The following is a 19272-nucleotide window of genomic DNA, read 5'->3' on the forward strand; positions in this document are numbered from 1 at the left end:
ATGCACACGGCCTAACCACCCAAAAGCGGGTTCTATTGCTGTGATTTTAAGATCTGCGGCTGTGAAAGCATTTTTTTGACATTGTATCTCCAATGGGGGAGCATTTTTTGAACGGAGAAATGATTTCTCCTTTAGCAGGTTAGCAAACTTGATTTGCTAACACAGCGAGGCCACACAGTTTGGTCTGCTGCTGCTAAGCAGAGTCCTGGAGGGGCGTGCCATTCCAGCTGATGAGTCCAAATGGCACGTCTGGACGAAACTCTGCATAATGCACACGGCCTAACCACCCAAAAGCGGGTTCTATTGCTGTGATTTTAAGATCTGCGGCTGTGAAAGCATTTTTTTGACATTGTATCTCCAATGGGGGAGCATTTTTTGAACGGAGAAATGATTTCTCCTTTAGCAGGTTAGCAAACTTGATTTGCTAACACAGCGAGGCCACACAGTTTGGTCTGCTGCTGCTAAGCAGAGTCCTGGAGGGGCGTGCCATTCCAGCTGATGAGTCCAAATGGCACGTCTGGACGAAACTCTGCATAATGCACACGGCCTAACCACCCAAAAGCGGGTTCTATTGCTGTGATTTTAAGATCTGCGGCTGTGAAAGCATTTTTTTGACATTGTATCTCCAATGGGGGAGCATTTTTTGAACGGAGAAATGATTTCTCCTTTAGCAGGTTAGCAAACTTGATTTGCTAACACAGCGAGGCCACACAGTTTGGTCTGCTGCTGCTAAGCAGAGTCCTGGAGGGGCGTGCCATTCCAGCTGATGAGTCCAAATGGCACGTCTGGACGAAACTCTGCATAATGCACACGGCCTAACCACCCAAAAGCGGGTTCTATTGCTGTGATTTTAAGATCTGCGGCTGTGAAAGCATTTTTTTGACATTGTATCTCCAATGGGGGAGCATTTTTTGAACGGAGAAATGATTTCTCCTTTAGCAGGTTAGCAAACTTGATTTGCTAACACAGCGAGGCCACACAGTTTGGTCTGCTGCTGCTAAGCAGAGTCCTGGAGGGGCGTGCCATTCCAGCTGATGAGTCCAAATGGCACGTCTGGACGAAACTCTGCATAATGCACACGGCCTAACCACCCAAAAGCGGGTTCTATTGCTGTGATTTTAAGATCTGCGGCTGTGAAAGCATTTTTTTGACATTGTATCTCCAATGGGGGAGCATTTTTTGAACGGAGAAATGATTTCTCCTTTAGCAGGTTAGCAAACTTGATTTGCTAACACAGCGAGGCCACACAGTTTGGTCTGCTGCTGCTAAGCAGAGTCCTGGAGGGGCGTGCCATTCCAGCTGATGAGTCCAAATGGCACGTCTGGACGAAACTCTGCATAATGCACACGGCCTAACCACCCAAAAGCGGGTTCTATTGCTGTGATTTTAAGATCTGCGGCTGTGAAAGCATTTTTTTGACATTGTATCTCCAATGGGGGAGCATTTTTTGAACGGAGAAATGATTTCTCCTTTAGCAGGTTAGCAAACTTGATTTGCTAACACAGCGAGGCCACACAGTTTGGTCTGCTGCTGCTAAGCAGAGTCCTGGAGGGGCGTGCCATTCCAGCTGATGAGTCCAAATGGCACGTCTGGACGAAACTCTGCATAATGCACACGGCCTAACCACCCAAAAGCGGGTTCTATTGCTGTGATTTTAAGATCTGCGGCTGTGAAAGCATTTTTTTGACATTGTATCTCCAATGGGGGAGCATTTTTTGAACGGAGAAATGATTTCTCCTTTAGCAGGTTAGCAAACTTGATTTGCTAACACAGCGAGGCCACACAGTTTGGTCTGCTGCTGCTAAGCAGAGTCCTGGAGGGGCGTGCCATTCCAGCTGATGAGTCCAAATGGCACGTCTGGACGAAACTCTGCATAATGCACACGGCCTAACCACCCAAAAGCGGGTTCTATTGCTGTGATTTTAAGATCTGCGGCTGTGAAAGCATTTTTTTGACATTGTATCTCCAATGGGGGAGCATTTTTTGAACGGAGAAATGATTTCTCCTTTAGCAGGTTAGCAAACTTGATTTGCTAACACAGCGAGGCCACACAGTTTGGTCTGCTGCTGCTAAGCAGAGTCCTGGAGGGGCGTGCCATTCCAGCTGATGAGTCCAAATGGCACGTCTGGACGAAACTCTGCATAATGCACACGGCCTAACCACCCAAAAGCGGGTTCTATTGCTGTGATTTTAAGATCTGCGGCTGTGAAAGCATTTTTTTGACATTGTATCTCCAATGGGGGAGCATTTTTTGAACGGAGAAATGATTTCTCCTTTAGCAGGTTAGCAAACTTGATTTGCTAACACAGCGAGGCCACACAGTTTGGTCTGCTGCTGCTAAGCAGAGTCCTGGAGGGGCGTGCCATTCCAGCTGATGAGTCCAAATGGCACGTCTGGACGAAACTCTGCATAATGCACACGGCCTAACCACCCAAAAGCGGGTTCTATTGCTGTGATTTTAAGATCTGCGGCTGTGAAAGCATTTTTTTGACATTGTATCTCCAATGGGGGAGCATTTTTTGAACGGAGAAATGATTTCTCCTTTAGCAGGTTAGCAAACTTGATTTGCTAACACAGCGAGGCCACACAGTTTGGTCTGCTGCTGCTAAGCAGAGTCCTGGAGGGGCGTGCCATTCCAGCTGATGAGTCCAAATGGCACGTCTGGACGAAACTCTGCATAATGCACACGGCCTAACCACCCAAAAGCGGGTTCTATTGCTGTGATTTTAAGATCTGCGGCTGTGAAAGCATTTTTTTGACATTGTATCTCCAATGGGGGAGCATTTTTTGAACGGAGAAATGATTTCTCCTTTAGCAGGTTAGCAAACTTGATTTGCTAACACAGCGAGGCCACACAGTTTGGTCTGCTGCTGCTAAGCAGAGTCCTGGAGGGGCGTGCCATTCCAGCTGATGAGTCCAAATGGCACGTCTGGACGAAACTCTGCATAATGCACACGGCCTAACCACCCAAAAGCGGGTTCTATTGCTGTGATTTTAAGATCTGCGGCTGTGAAAGCATTTTTTTGACATTGTATCTCCAATGGGGGAGCATTTTTTGAACGGAGAAATGATTTCTCCTTTAGCAGGTTAGCAAACTTGATTTGCTAACACAGCGAGGCCACACAGTTTGGTCTGCTGCTGCTAAGCAGAGTCCTGGAGGGGCGTGCCATTCCAGCTGATGAGTCCAAATGGCACGTCTGGACGAAACTCTGCATAATGCACACGGCCTAACCACCCAAAAGCGGGTTCTATTGCTGTGATTTTAAGATCTGCGGCTGTGAAAGCATTTTTTTGACATTGTATCTCCAATGGGGGAGCATTTTTTGAACGGAGAAATGATTTCTCCTTTAGCAGGTTAGCAAACTTGATTTGCTAACACAGCGAGGCCACACAGTTTGGTCTGCTGCTGCTAAGCAGAGTCCTGGAGGGGCGTGCCATTCCAGCTGATGAGTCCAAATGGCACGTCTGGACGAAACTCTGCATAATGCACACGGCCTAACCACCCAAAAGCGGGTTCTATTGCTGTGATTTTAACATGGCAGTGTTTTGATTGGCTGCTGTGTACTCTTTACGTTAATGTTACGTTCCTCCATTGTGAATACCAAAAATTTTACGTTAATTTTACGGTTACGTTGCGTCGTTAAGTTTACGGTTACGTTTGCATTGTGAATGGGGCCTAACCGTCCAGACCAATCGTTTTGTCCACGGCATGAATCCTAACCGTCCAGACCAATCGTGTTTCCACATGAAACTAGGGGCCTAAGGCCGCTTCGCGGCTTCTAACCGTCCAGACCAATGGTCTTGTCCACGGCAAGAATCCTAACCGTCCAGACCAATCGTCTTCTCCGCAGCAAGAATCCTAACCGTCCAGACCAATCGTTTTTTCACATGAAACTAGGGGCCTAAGGCCGCTTCGCGGCTTCTAACCGTCCAGACCAATGGTCTTGTCCACGGCAGTCCAGACCAATCGTCTTGTCCACGGCAAGAATCCTAACCGTCCAGACTTGTCGTCTTGCCACTAGCTATCGAAACACCTCACTCATTAGTTCCTCCGTACAGAGGTTGGCAGCTCTGAGCATAGCTTCACAACATCCTTCCCGACAGCGCCTCCTAGAGAGGCGCTGCTTCCCGAGAAGGCCGCGAGCGTGTAAACAAACGACAGTCGTTCCGCGCGCAGCTGAATGTAGCGAGTGCTGGGCTGCGAGAAGTAAAGCATTGATCAAGTTGTTAGTGCCCATGGAGGACTCAGTGCCTACTAGGCAACAGGGCACGTGCTGAACCTAGGTGACTGAAATGGTAATCATTTCTGTAGAACATACTAATGAACATGTCTTGTGAATATGAACTTCCTATCTAGTCATTTAAGGTGTTCTGTTTTGTATGAATATGAGTGTACGTCTGACAAACAAACATCAGTCGTGACTGACAATGAACCAATGCATATTCCTTATCAAACTGTTCGCGATGCACTACGTACAGTGAATGTGTAACTAAGGCACAATTGCCTACCACTTTAAAACTTCTTGAAAGCACCTCAATTCGCAAGAGTCTCTGCAGACAGAAGAGTTATTTAATGTCAGGCCTTGTGACCTGAGATAGGCGCACGAGCGGCAGCCATGCTTACCCCGCAACCACGTCACATCTCATCAGATGACCATAGTACCTGATAACTACATCATAGACACCCTTACATAAAAGGATACAGAGTAAATGAATAAGAAATCTGGAGATTTATATTTTCTTTCTTATCAAATACATACTACAAGCATTCGCAAATAAATTATAACCTGAAAGCACACAGCTTCACACAGGCACCTACTGTACAGTTTGGCTCACACGAACTTCCTTTTCTTGTTCCTCTCTCTGTATCTTACTTGATTGACACTTGTTTGGTTAGTACTTATATTATCCCATTGGAACACTCTTCTTCCTTCGTATTTGTCCTTTGTTACTACTGTTGTGTTTCATCTCTTTTTCTCCCATTATCTGAGCTTTCTTTTTATCCAGCACTTCCTGTGTCAAGACTGAACATTCTGTCAAGATGGCCCCTCATGAACATTGATGTCTGCCCTTCTGATTAAGCTGGGAAGCAGAAGCGAGCTTGTCGGAACAGATGGATGTAGTAGAAATGGGATTGATGAGGAGAGTACCTATCTGAAGACAGCAGTGTGTGAAAATGAGATTTTCTTTATCGCTTTGTGTTTCCATGTTTGTCCTTGTTTTGTGTTTCTGTTGTTTCCTCTTCTCACACTAACCTGCCATTGTGTTTGTCCTGTTATACGTAGGCAAGTCAATAAGTATTTGCAATTTTTCTCTAATTGCTTTTAGGTTGGCTCTGTGGCATTGTGTGCTCACCAGCCGCTAGATGGCACCGTTGTCTATGTCTGTGGTAAGTTTCAGCATTATCAGATCAGTACAGCTTGCGCTGTTGCAACATAATGATGGCTGCGCCACACTCTGTTTGCACCATTAAAGAACAGCGTTCCATAATCCGTTTTTTGTGGTCTGAGGGTGTACCTGAACCTGGTACGTAACAGACTGGTTCATTATAGTATTCCAGCTATTCAGTCCCTACTCTGACGCGCTGTTTTGAATGAGCAGTGTGCACATTTAAGGCAGAGGCTCACTTAGTAGTAGTAGTAGTAGTAGTAGTAGTAGTAGTATGACCTGGTCTAGAATTACACTTTAAGCCTATTCCAAATTATAGCACCACAATTTACTAAATAACACAACATTCAACCCTGAAAAGAGCAGTTTAATAAGAAAAGCTTCTTCATCTTCACTTTTATTAAATTCTACATTCATTTTATTCCAAATTAGCAGTGAAGAAAAATTTGCTTCCAAGTCAGACAGATTTTTCCACCACCAGTGTAGTGAATTGAGATTTTCCGACTCATCGGGTACTCCTAGGAAACAGATTAGTAAAAGGGCATAGTTTTTGCCCCGGGAGTCTCCGCTATTCAACAACCCCACCCAGCCGAAATAAGGTGAAATGTGTTCACGGATCACGGCTGTCTGCGGCTTGGTCATTCCAGCTCTGGAACTTTGGACTGTTAGATCAGTAGCGTAGTACTGTTCATTAAAAGTGAGAAAATGTATGTTTTTTTCATTTGTTTGTGTATTTCATATGAAAGCATTGCTTTTAATCGCACCATTCCTGCTTACGTCATTGTAATGAGTTAATGATCTATGTTCATTTCAGTTGGAAAAACTACTAAGACAGTCTTTCTGAGGATTTAAAAAGGCAGGTGGAGATGAGTGTCTGCCATTATAATGAAAATTCCCCAACCTGATTGTGACTGATGTAGGCAAGGGGCCTACCATTACAATGAAAATTCCCTAACCCACTCTTCATATGGGAAAAGATGTTTGGTGACTTCTCGTCGTGTTTCTAGGGTAATGTTAAGTGCAATGCAATTTAATGCAATCTTGCTTACAACGTGTACACTACCTAACCTAGAATTCTGTATACAATGTAAAATTCCGTAGCGAAGCGTGGGTACATCAGCCAGTATATAGTTATAATGAAAGGTGTTATGAATGGAGGGAAAAAACTGAAGGTGGGGTTGAAAAATGAGGGAATGGGGGTAAATGCTGAGGAGAGGATAGAATGGAAGATTTAATTTAGATTGGTTAAATTCAAATTTTTAAGAATAGTGATAAAAAAATCAATCTCCCATTCTATTCATTCCACCTCTCCTCAGCATTTACCCCCATTCCCTCATTTTTTCAGCCCCACCTTAAGGTTTTCCCCCCATTTATAATTCTGTAAAATATATGAATAAGCTTCTGAAGTTTAATGATCAAATTTGATGCATGAAAATTCCATTTCAGATAACTGTCTGAACTAGAATATCTCATTTATGCAGCCACTAAATAACTGTCATCGATGCTGTCAGAAGGTAGTCGGCAGTTCTGGGATTGGCTCTAAGTGGGTACCTGAAAATGATGAGTCCCAATTTTTTGTGTACCATGTGAGTTGGCCGTGCGGTTAGGGGCGCGCGGCTGTGAGCTTGCATCCGGCAGATAGTGGGTTCGAACCCCACCTTAATTAAGGCCAAGACCGCTTCCTTACCACTCCTAGGCCTCTCCTGTCTCATCATCGCCATAAGAACTATATGTGTCGGTGCGACGTAAAGCAAATAATAATAATAATAATAATAATAATAATAATAATAATAATAATAATAATAATAATAATAATAAATGTTTTGTGTTCTTCCCTGCAGTTGCAGTTTGAAGATGGCTGTAGGCCTCAGTAATGCAAGGCAGAACCATTTCTATCCTGTCCACTGCATAATTTGATGGAAACTGAAATCCAGGCAGGAGCTGCGTAGTGTCGAAGATCAATCTCTCCATTGATCTGGGGCTTTGCAGTCCATTCTTCATCCCAGATTTGCGGTCAGCTTTTGAGTCGGCAACAGAAGGCACTCTCTTGATTTCAATAGAGATGGTGCAATTTAATGGATAGTGTTGGTGAACTGGTAGTGATTTATTGGTCTTTATTATGTGAGCTGAAGCTGAATGTACAAAAGACTGTTTCAACGACATTTAGAAGATAGGGACCACATGGAGTCTGCTTTCTTCAAGACCAAGAACTGAAGTCTGCAAAAAATGTTAAATATTTGTGTGTAGTGTTTCAAACCCAAGGTAATGTATTCGCCCTCCATCTCACGGACCATCTAAATGCAGCCCGGAAAGCAATGTCTGACATTAAGCATCTGAGAAACTCATCTTTAGAAACAGCCATAAAAGTATTTCACCTTAAAAATTAGCCCTATAGCAACATATGTCTTGGGAAATATTTAGGAATATTCGAGTCCAAGGCAAGCAGAAAAGATTGAGAATTTGAAGGCAAACTACTTGAGACGCCTCTCCAAGTATTCTCTTCCTGGCTTGTGTAGGAGTTATCCAGAGAGTAATTTTATGGGGAGGAGTTAAGAATACAGTTGTTACTCCCAGCCACAACATCGTATGTGCATCTGATTCGAGACCTACAGTCGAAGAAAGCCAACATCTGGGAAAATTTCTACTCCACCGATGTCATAATAAATCACGAGTGGTTTCGAGGAGGATATGATCTGCGGCATCTACTGACAAGGTTCTCCATTCACGGGTTTCATTATAAATTATGTAACATACAGCATTATCATAAACCAGGTCTGAACTGCATCTGCTCGAGAAGTGGCACTCACTCTACCAGATACCGCGTGTCAAATTGCAAACAATTGGAATCACTCGTAAAGTGTTGCAATGAAGATTGATGTAATTTCATTCTTGTGCAATTAAATAAATTGTTATATGTGTTTCTCCAACAAGATTGTTCATGTAGCTTAAATCTGGAGGAAGAAGCGGGCTAAGGACTGGAAGTCATTGCATTGGGGTTGTTTTTATGTCACCACTGATTACCTGCATTGTCTAATTCAAGATAGTATTGCATTTCTTGGTGTGTGTGGGTTTTTTTTGGTATTTTTTTAAGATAAATGAGCTGGAGTACACTTAAAAGGGGATAATTAATTTTTTGTACTTCATCTTAAAAATGATTATCACCATTGTAACCTCGATAGGGGATGTGATAAATGTTGAACACGGTATTAACAATATAACAATTAACAATATAATCAGTTTACTTTGTCATTAGAATCACAGTTCAAATTTTCTGTCACCCATTGATGAGATATTGGAAGATACCACCAGGGTTCACAGTTGGTGGGGATAGGGGTGATTATTATTTTGAAGGGAAGTACACAAGAACCTCGTTTATCCGGATCAAGTGGGGGCTGGAACTGATCCGGATTATTGGAAATGCGGATAATCTGAAAAAAAATCAAATACAGTGCATGTTATACAATCTATTAACATAAGTTGCACAGTAATACCTTTTTTCAATTGTACAAAAAGATATAAGAACACTTTTCTTACATTTACGCCTCTGTTTTATGCACTAAAATAATGTTGAGGTTTTTTCTGTTTTACATTTGTATAGCGTTTGACCGCAGCACAATCACGAAGACGTTTTACTGACAAGAGTTCTGCCGGTGTGGTTTCAGTCAAGGATTCTAATAGGCCATCAGTTTGTCCAGCTGCATTTCTTGCCTCTCCATGAGTCATTGCTTCTTCTGATGGTGCGCCAGTTTAATTTTCGAATTCACCATCAGTGAATTAGTATTGCGTTGCATTTAGAAGAGCGTGATTTCGAATCCTACATTGGCCGTCCTCGGAATGGTTTTCCATTGTTTCCCATTCTCAATTTGAGGCGAACTCCAGGATGGTACCTTTGATAGACCGTGGCTGAATAACTTGCAAATCCTGTCCTTAACAATCCTTCGCGGAAAAGACATTCAAGAAGAATCGACACTATAAAAGAAATACTGTACAAGTAAAAATAAATTTTTATAATTTTCGATCCGGATTAATGAGGGCCCGATAAACTTGGTTCTTGTGCACAACAGAATAATCTTTAGCAGCCATCAGAAGCATATATGAAATTATAAACCCGACTAGACTATCTCTAGGCACGTCCAAGGCCTTTTTTTACGTCAAGGTCCTCCCAGTTCTCACATATGGTATGGAACTTATTTTGGAAAGACTAACAGTGTCCGACCTTTGGACTATTGAAAATGTAAAGGCCAGATTTCTGAAACGAACACTGGGCATTTCCAAGTTGTCACCATTACGACTTGCGAATGAATTATCCAAAGAAACTTTTTTACTGAAAGATTTGAAAATGAGAATGCAGCTTCCACATACGCAGCAAGAAGAAGAAGTGCTCCAAGAGAGAAAGAGAAAACAAGCAGAAATCATCATACGTAGACTTTCACGACCACTAAATGACATTATGATAATTATTTGGGGATATTAGGTCGTGTAATAATAAATAAACACCAGCTGACGCGTTTCAATCCTGTGACCAGGATCGTCTTCAGAGCAACAACAAAGCAAAATGGCTACGGTCACTCCATAGTAACCAGACTCAAGATAGAGAAACCCTGTTAGAAATGTAGTTCATTCCAGGGCCTCCAGAGTCACGGAGAAAGATGTTGACGAGTTAACTATGGAGGGTAGCCATGATCTACTCAGTATATAGCCGTCTCCTTTGTTGAAATTATTCGGGCGTTTAGCAATTTCTATCGCCTCACGAATGATTCTGGGAATAAAATGTTTCTCTTTACAAATGACAGAAGTTGCATCAAAATTTATTTGATGGTCATTATGTATGGCATGTTCTGCCACAGCAGACTTCTCTGGCTGGCAAAGACGTAAGTGCCTGCGATGTTCTGTAACCCTTGTTGCTACTTTCCTACATGTTTGGCCTACATAAACCGATCCACAGGAGCAAGGAATCATATATATTCCAGCGCAGTTTAAACCAATAGGATCTTTGACAGATCGCAAACAATTGCCTATGGTGATATTAGGCTTAAAAATGGTCTTGATATTGTGCTTTCTGAGAATATTGCCAATCCTATCCGTAACAGATTGCACGTATGGCAGAAATCAGCCTGGACTTTTACTCAACTGATGCTATTATTGACCGCAGCTGGACCAGTCCAAATAATGACATGAGAAGTGCTTTGAATAGGCTGGCGATACATGGGTTTCACCATTGTATATGCCGGTGAACAGGCTTTAATAATAATAATAATAATAATAATAATAATAATAATAATAATAATAATAATAATAATAATAATCGTATGGCCTCAGCTACCGTGTGCAGACATTTCAATTTGACGCCATCTGGCTGTCTGCTCGTCAATTTCGACGTTCCGTTTTACTCTAGGGCCCCACTAGATGGCAGACCGAGTAAACCGAAACTCTCTTGGGCGTCTATGGTTGAGATTTAATGAATTTTGTCGGGTAAATACCAAATGTGACACCAGAGATCTTTAACATGCCGACATTGTACGACATGCAGTGTCGAATGGACTTTTTTCCGCCCTTCAAAAATCCGACTACCTCTGCCGGGTTTGAACCCGCTATCTTGGGATCTGGAGGCCGACACTCTACCGCTGATCCACAGAGGCAGCTATCAGGCTTTCATGAACCGTCCCTACATTTTGTGTGTATGTTTATGATAAACATTGCGATCATTATCATTTCAGCAAATCCAACAGGAGAACAAAATCTTTACTAGAATACGTGAAACATTAATGTATTTTTTTAATGCATATTTGTGCGCTGTTATATAAATAAAAATATTGAGGAGCTATGTGGAGGTGAGATGGCAGCCCTGGTCTAAAAAAGACAACAATAAGTGGATTCGTCGTGTTGACCATGCATCACTTTGAAAGTTCTAATATTCAGACCCGTTGCCTGTGCTATAATACAAGGCCTTGAAATGCACTCATGGAAACGTGTGACATCCTAGTTCACCATTCAGCCGCTAGGATCGCATTCTTGCCCCCTTGTATTCGCATGGCCGTATATGTCAATAAGTAATTTATATCCTAAATAAAAAGAACTGAATGTTTTTGCGAGTATTGACAGTGCTTTATTTATAGAGCGGTGCTGCATTGGCTTGGATATGTGATTGAAGTTTTGAGAGGCTTCTTATAAAGTTTCAAAACTTTCTGTATTCTACTTGAGTGGCTTGAAGCAATCTTGTCTAATAGAGGTCTCACAAATTTTCATAGTAGAGAAAGAGATGGTTTCTCGTCTTTACACTTTCTATGCTTAATTTCACTGTTGAACATGTCCTTCGAAAAAATAATTCATCTTTTAGTAACTCCCTTCTGGGCAACTACTGCGTAGCAGAGGTGACAAATTCCGTCGTTCACTGCAGAAGTGCCACAGACGATGATTTTCGGTATCTGAGTGCTCCTCGGTCTTCAAAATGAATAAGACACAATAATAATAATTTCGTGTTACTATTTCTAGCCGAGTGCAGCCCTTGTAAGGCAGATCCTCCGATGAGGGTGGGCGGCACCTGACGTTTGTAGGTAACTGCGTGTTGTTGTGGTGGAGGGTAGTGTTATGTGTGGTGTGTGAGGTGCAGGGATGTTGGGGACAGCACAAACCCCCAGCCCCCGGGCAATTGGAATTAACCAATGGAGGTTAAAATCCCAGACCTGGCCGGGAATCAAACCCGGGACCCTCTGCACCGAAGGCCAGTACGCTGACCATTCAGCCAACGAGTCGGACATAAGACACAATGATGGAATTGAGTCGCTGGAGAAGAGATATGTTCTAAACAGCCTTTACAGTCTGTTTGTTCTTTTCCCGCACGAACCATAATTACATTTTTCCATGAAGAAGAGCTCGATTTCATCGCTTGTTAGGTTCCTCGTCAATGCATAATGCAAATGAATACTTATGAGGTATTTTACGCAGACCACGGTGGATTGGGTAGTCAAGATCTATGCCTGATACATTTCCCCCATGAATCTTTTTTACTTTCTCTGAATGCATTTGAATTTTCTTAATATATGACAGGAAATCATTCATTAACCACCTGAGGTGTTCATCTTCAGTACTAAAAGATGCTCGTTTGTTCTCATTTCTGGAATATGTTCCATGTGAAGTGTTGCAGACGTTATGCGCATCGAACAATTTCAAAAATACTCCATAAAACAAATCGTTTATTTTAAACTGTATTTAATGCTCTCGGGACCAACCACCTCCATCCTTTTAAAACCAGAGATTGTTTCAAGGGAAAATACAATATTTTTGGCTCTTGCTACATTCATTTTCTCAAAATTTGTTGGGCGAATTATTTTTCTGGTTGGTTACCTAATTTAAGATTTCTGAGTCTGAAGAGGCCTCTCAAATGATTGCCGGTCTCGGTAGCATTGTTTAAAAAAAAGTCCAGTGATAAATTTTGGGATCGCCCGATTCTTATGACGTGCCAGTAACTCGGATCAAAACTTAGGAACAGAGGCCTAATTTCATCAGCTTGAAGTCGTATCTCAGGCGTAATACTTCCTCTGTATAATGTTTTGAACATTGAACAATCACTGGAAACTTGTGAAACAAAATTCCACTACCTTTAATTTCTCGTGAGTAAACCATGACTGGAACTGCGAATGCTTAACATCAGACGAATACATAATACATTCACAAGCAACTCAGTTAATAAACACGTTTACAGGCGCGAACCTGGTAGACAGGGGGCAAGAAAGTGATCCTAGCGGTCCGGCATTGAACTTCAGTGTGACCACTTCAGTAGCATTTTACGGGCTCTATTTCCAGGCCTCGTATTATAACGTAGGCAACGTTCAGACCTATCATCCTTGCTTCAGACTTTTGAGAGTGAGCTGCGGTCGCTTGGTACCACAAGGCCCATCAGGGCTCTAGCGCCATGGAAGTTTGGTTTTTATTTTTATTCACTGTAATTTCAGATGATAATCACAACATGTATGTGTGTATGTTTAGTCCTCAGCCCGAAGGCTGGTTGGATCCTAAACAGTTCCGCCATCAGCTGGCATTGATGGCCTAGGCATCACTGAAGAGGCGTACTAGGGAAATGAGGAGTGAGGTAGTTTCCCGTTGCTTTCCTCACCGAGACAGAAGTTGCTATTACGTATCAGTCTGCCAAGCCCACTGAAATGCAGCACCAACTGACCCTGTGAACAATATTTTCACGCCATTCATAGCAGGGACTGGCTGCAGAAGGAATGGCATTACTAGCATCACTTATACCTCAGTCACTTTCCTTTATTTCAAAGCCAAGGATAAAGCTGAGACAGATCAATGAAAGTAACAAAATTGCTCTAGCCCATACCAGAAGACATAGTGCACTGTAAACACTAGGTCCCGCCAGCAAAGGCATAATGGAATGGAAATACATATTCATGTCTCATTGAATTTGAATATTAAAAAAATATGAATAATTTGCCAAGTCTTTGATTACACAACTCCAGGGACGTAGTACATTCACAGTGATCGAACGTGCCGTTCCTTAAAAAAATAAACGCAGGTGTACGATTTGAATGCAGTGAGAAAAATGGCGGTATATAAGAATTTCGGAAGATGTGTAAATAGTAACATTTTGTATAAAACTAGTTTAGCTCATCGTGGTTTTGGTTTGGTAAAACGCTTTCTTACTCAGAATAATGATAAAGAAAATATATCGTCCGTAGGAGAAACACATTTTGGTTTCGAAACAGTGAATGAGAATGAAAAAGCAAATAAAGGTTATGTCACATGTTGTCATTTATATATAAGCGTAATTTATTTTTAGTGTGGTTAATGCCCGATTTATCAACTTTATTTTTACTTACAGTGCATGAAGTATTTGAAGCCGTAGCTAATTCCTATGATACTATGAATGATGCTATGAGTTTCGGCATTCATCGGATATGGAAGGATATTTTTATTCAGAGGTTAGGTCCAACACCTGGAACCAGATTGTTAGATGTTGCCGGCGGGACTGGTTTGTATCCTCAATTTTTTCTAATATGGATAATTCATCCTCTACTTTTTTGAAAAAATAAGAAATTAAATCACATGACATCACTAATGTTTTAATCTGTTGTTATGCATTTCTCTTTTCTTTTTGACAGTCTGTTTTATTAAACTGATGATAAAATGTTCTTCTACTGCAGGTGACATAGCATTCAGATATCTGAAATATCTTAAATTAGGATATCCTAATTCAACTGATAAAGAAAGCCATGTTACGGTATGTGACATAAATCAAGCCATGCTTGATGTTGGAAAGGCTAGAGCAGAGAGACTTGGATTGTCAGGCAGTCAAATATCATGGCTTAAAGGAGATGCAGAGAAATTACCTGTTGATGACTCTTCATACACTGCATTTACAATTGCATTTGGAATCAGAAATGTTACACACATTGAGAAAGTTCTTGATGAAGCATACCGTGTTCTTCAACCTGGTGGCAGATTTCTATGTTTAGAATTTAGCCAGTTGAATAATCAAACCCTTCAGTGGTAAGTTTATATTATGTTGGAATAATTTAAAATATATTGTTTGCCAAACTTTATTCTCTCTTTTTAGAGGGAAGAAGCTGTGGAAATAATGTGATGTTATAGAGTGACATTTAGTGGCATACGGTATATATTGTATACCTGAGGTGAAATGCTGATCATCCCCATACAATCATTTGGCATTTAAAAGTGCTCAAATGCCAGAGACCTATGTAAGTAGCTAGGTACTCCTTTTTTGGACAAAGTCTTGCACTTTCATATCCAATAGTAGTTGAAGGGCATGTAGATGCATATTTATTGCTAAATATTTGGGGGCTGTCCTGCAACAGCACTACCTTATATTCCTGTGGTTTAGAAAATACTTTTTTGAAATTAATGTGATATTTCCAGTAAGGCTCATAATAGATAAAACTTTACTACTGGCGTTCCAAAAGGGAGGATCGGGGATCGGAATCCAACATGCTGTGGTTTGCACGATGTCATAACACACTATACAAGGCTGCCAATGTAGGTGCAGTTAATGACAAGACCAGTGGCGTCTTGGGAGGGTGGCATGGGCGCTACCGCACTGGGTGAAGAGCCGTTGGTTTCACTATTGAAAGGGCCTAAAAATCCTTTGACACATTGAACCAATATCCAAATATCTCAAAATTCCAGTTTTGTGTAGAATGTTAAGTAAATTGTTAATAAATATATAATCGTGCAGATTGGTTGAACTAAAGATTAGCAACAAAACCGTTGGTTTGGGAGCAAGTTAGGAGGGTCTGGAAGTGTAAGACCTCAGTGGATGATATGAACTCCAACTCATCATCGAGGAGAAATGAAATGAAATGAAATGGTGTATGGCTTTTAGTGCCGGGAGTGTCCGAGGACAAGTCCGGCTCGCCAAATGCAGGTCTTATGATTTGACACCCGTTGGCGACCTGCGCGTCGTGATGAGGATGAAATGATGATGTAGACTACACAGCCCCCGTGCCAGGGGAATTAACCAATTATGGTTAAAATTCCCGACCCACGAGAATTGAACCCGGGACCTCTGTGATCAAAGGCCAGCACGCTAACCATTTAGCCATGGAGCCGGACTTCGAGGCGAAACTTGAAAGATAATGATCTCTGAGGAGATGGAGAAATTCATGGCTTAACGAAATCCGCCGCTGGTATGGATAAACTTCTATAGAAATCTTTCGAGCTGCTCTTTCACAATCGTAATCAATTGGATTGGCAACCTTCGTAGTGAGACAGCATCCTAAAAAGAAGTTGCTTGGTTTTTATTCTAGAATTTTTCAATCCATGTCAGGGCAGAGAGGAAGGGCTGAACACAAAGAGAACCAAAGGAGTTCCGTTAGACATTGATCAAACAGAAAAAGTGAATTTTCATAATTGCTGACCGGATTTATTCTCGGAGCTTTGCATTATCATTTCAGTCAAACTTGGAATAATAGGACCAAACTTCACATTTGCAGGAAGAAATATGAGTACCGGTACCATATTATGTTGGTTTTCGTTTATTTAGGCTATATTATCAGAATGTATTGTACAGTGCCAGTTTCCCTCTGGGAACTTAATTTTTTTTATATAAAAGCCAAAGAGAGAGATTTATACAGGTGTAGGTGTAAAGCTCCTCTAATGTACTGTCACTGCATTGTCCTACAAAAGAGGCTTGCAGTGGTGTCTCAGCAGCACATTGGCTGCTGGCGACCTGGGAGGGTGTGGTGGACCAACTGGCATGCCTGCTGCCGCACTGGGTAATGCGCTGGTGGTTTCACGATTGAAAGGGCCTAAAGTGCTTGAATATATTGAATCAATATCCAGATATTTCAGAGTCCCAGTTGTGTGTAGAATGTTCAATAAATTGTCGACATAAATATAATCGTATGCATTCTAACCCCTTCAGTGACAAATTAATTAAATTTTTTTTCTCCTGGATTTTTTTATATTGTATAGTGGGGCTGTAAAATCATATTAATTTACTTAATTTTTAGAAATTGGGCAAATACGAGGCCATTTATATATTATTGATTTTCACAGATGATTTCACTCGTCGCCATAAGACCTATCTGTGTCGGTGCGACGTAAAGCCCCTAGCAAAAAAAAAAAAAAAAAAAAAGACGATTTCACAATATTATTTTCAGGTTGTCTTTTAGCACATGAAAACTTGTGTGTTCAAAATTTATTATAACAAAATCACCTACCATTCTATTGTATTCTCACACCATGATGAAGCATTCACCTTCCATAACAACATAACAGCTGTGAAGAAGACGCTGGTTCATGGGTAGGAAATGTGTTTGCTGCCTACGTAACAGACCTTAAAAGCCACTAAAGGGATACTAGAGTTACTGCAGGCTGCTTTGTGGCTCTAACGTTGGTGCTAATGCCGTCAGACCCCCATTGTGAACCTCCAGGCCAATGGTCTTGACACTATCCAACCCAGAGGTCTTGTCATTAGTCGGACCTAAATTCCTTTGACAGCCTTGTGCGATGCGCTGTGATGTCATGTGAGTCGCACCATGTTAGATTCCTAACCTGTGTTTTACTCCCTCATAGGTAAAGGTTTACCACACAGCTAATAATAATAATAATAATAATAATAATAATAATAAAAATAAAAAGAAGAAGAAAAATTCTAGGCCCAGTCTCACCAATGGACAATACAGACTTAGAGGCAGGCAGGAAATCAAACAGTACACAAATATTCAGAGTGACATTGGAAAACACAGGCTAAGATTCTATGAACATATTAAAAGAATGCATGCAGACAGACTTACCAAACAAATAGTCAAATTCTATGAAAATAGGAGTAAGGCTAAAACAGACACAATGACATGAATTGGCAAAATCAAAACCGATTTGAAACAGGCAATAATTGCACCAGCAGATGTCCAAAACAAGGTAATCTTCAGATCCAAAATTCACAAATGGTAAGTTGACCAAGAACATTGGAACAACCTGGTCTGAAGACAGAAAGGAATGAACGAAATACGGGCACAGAGGAAGGCAAATGCACGCCTCTAAGTACTTTGCATAGTCCTTGGGGTGTTCTTGGCTCATAGATTCTGAAAATGGTATTAGTTTTTGCATATCAGCTCTCCTTTTCACATTATGACATACACAAAGAAACACCAGCACTTCATTAAGATAACAAGTACTTTTGGAACAAAGTTTCTTGACCCTCGAGCACTCGCGCTGTCCACTGTCACACCAAGAATCTGCTGACCTGTGTTGTTAGGTATTCCTACAGTACAGTTTTAGCTATCTGTATGGGAAGTCAAATAAATATGTCTCCAATAGAAGCGAATTAAACTGCGTTTTAAGTTCACCGTGTCACAACTGGCGCACTCAGTGCGCCACGCGCGTCATCATGTAAGTATATTTTTATTTACAAATTACTTCTATATTCACTAGAATTGTCTTGCGTTAGTTTTCCGTGACTGTTTGTTGATTTCTACGTGAGGCTCCAATAATCGTTCCGTTTATTTAGGGCTGCAAGATATCTGTCAAGTCCACAGCTGAACTGGTTACTGAATGACGATCCTGATTTCGACAAAGCAGATGACTGTGAAAATGGGGAAGACAATTCTTAAATTGAAAATGAGGAAATAATTTTCATTGAGCATAACTGAGAAAGTGAACAGAATTATGACTCGGGTACAAGTAATGAAAGTTTTGGTGAAGTTGTGTTAGCCAAAAGTGATTGTTTCATAGGAAGATATAAAGTTTGTGTATGGAAGAAACAATGTTCTAGTGGTTCCTCTAAGACTAAAGAAAAAAATATTGTCAAAATATTTCCAGGACTGAAAGGTGAAGCTCGGGGTGTAACAAGTGAACTGTCTGCTTTTCACAAAATTATTGACGTAAATATATTGTAAACTTCACGAATTTGTACATAGTTACCAGGTAAGGATAACAATATTATATTGTAATGTAATCAAGGAGGTAAAATAAAGACTAATATTATAAAAAATATTTCAAGAATCAATTGATGAACGACAAAACATAGAATATATGCTCTCAATTTACTTAACTTCGATAAACACGTTAACATACTTAATGGAGCACTCAGTGCGCTACGTGAGGGCTCGGGTGATGAAAAAGAACGCGAGCGCTCGAGGGTTAATTTTAAGTTAGTTGTTATCCATTTCTTGTTCGCTAATGAGATCATTGAATTCAGTCTGACTAATAATAATAATAATAATAATCGTATGGCCTCAGCTACAGTGTGCAGACATTTCGATTTGACGCTATCTGTCTGTCTGGTCGTCAATTTCGACGTTCCGTTTTACGCTAGGACCACTAGATGGCAGACAGAGTAAACCGGATCTCTCTTGGGTGTCTATGGCTGAGATTTAATTAATTTTGTCGGGTAAATACCAAATGTATCAC

At 41.1% G+C, this 19272-nt stretch overlaps 1 protein-coding gene across 3 annotated transcripts in view; it reads left to right on the top strand.

Annotated features, from left to right (window-relative positions):
• The first annotated feature begins 13926 nt into the window (after positions 1-13926).
• Positions 13927-19272, top strand: part of LOC136886833 (2-methoxy-6-polyprenyl-1,4-benzoquinol methylase, mitochondrial) — a 39577-nt gene continuing 34231 nt past the window's right edge. For all 3 annotated transcript variants that reach the window (XM_067159675.2, XM_067159674.2, XM_067159676.2), the window contains exons 1-3: positions 13927-14135; positions 14225-14374; positions 14547-14892. In XM_067159675.2, coding sequence (XP_067015776.1) covers positions 13946-14135; positions 14225-14374; positions 14547-14892 — 686 coding nt within the window. In that variant the 5' untranslated portion in view covers positions 13927-13945. The remainder of the gene's footprint in view (positions 14136-14224; positions 14375-14546; positions 14893-19272) is intronic.

This window comes from Anabrus simplex, chromosome X (assembly GCF_040414725.1).
Source record: "Anabrus simplex isolate iqAnaSimp1 chromosome X, ASM4041472v1, whole genome shotgun sequence".
In the NCBI taxonomy this organism is placed as follows: domain Eukaryota; kingdom Metazoa; phylum Arthropoda; class Insecta; order Orthoptera; family Tettigoniidae; genus Anabrus; species Anabrus simplex.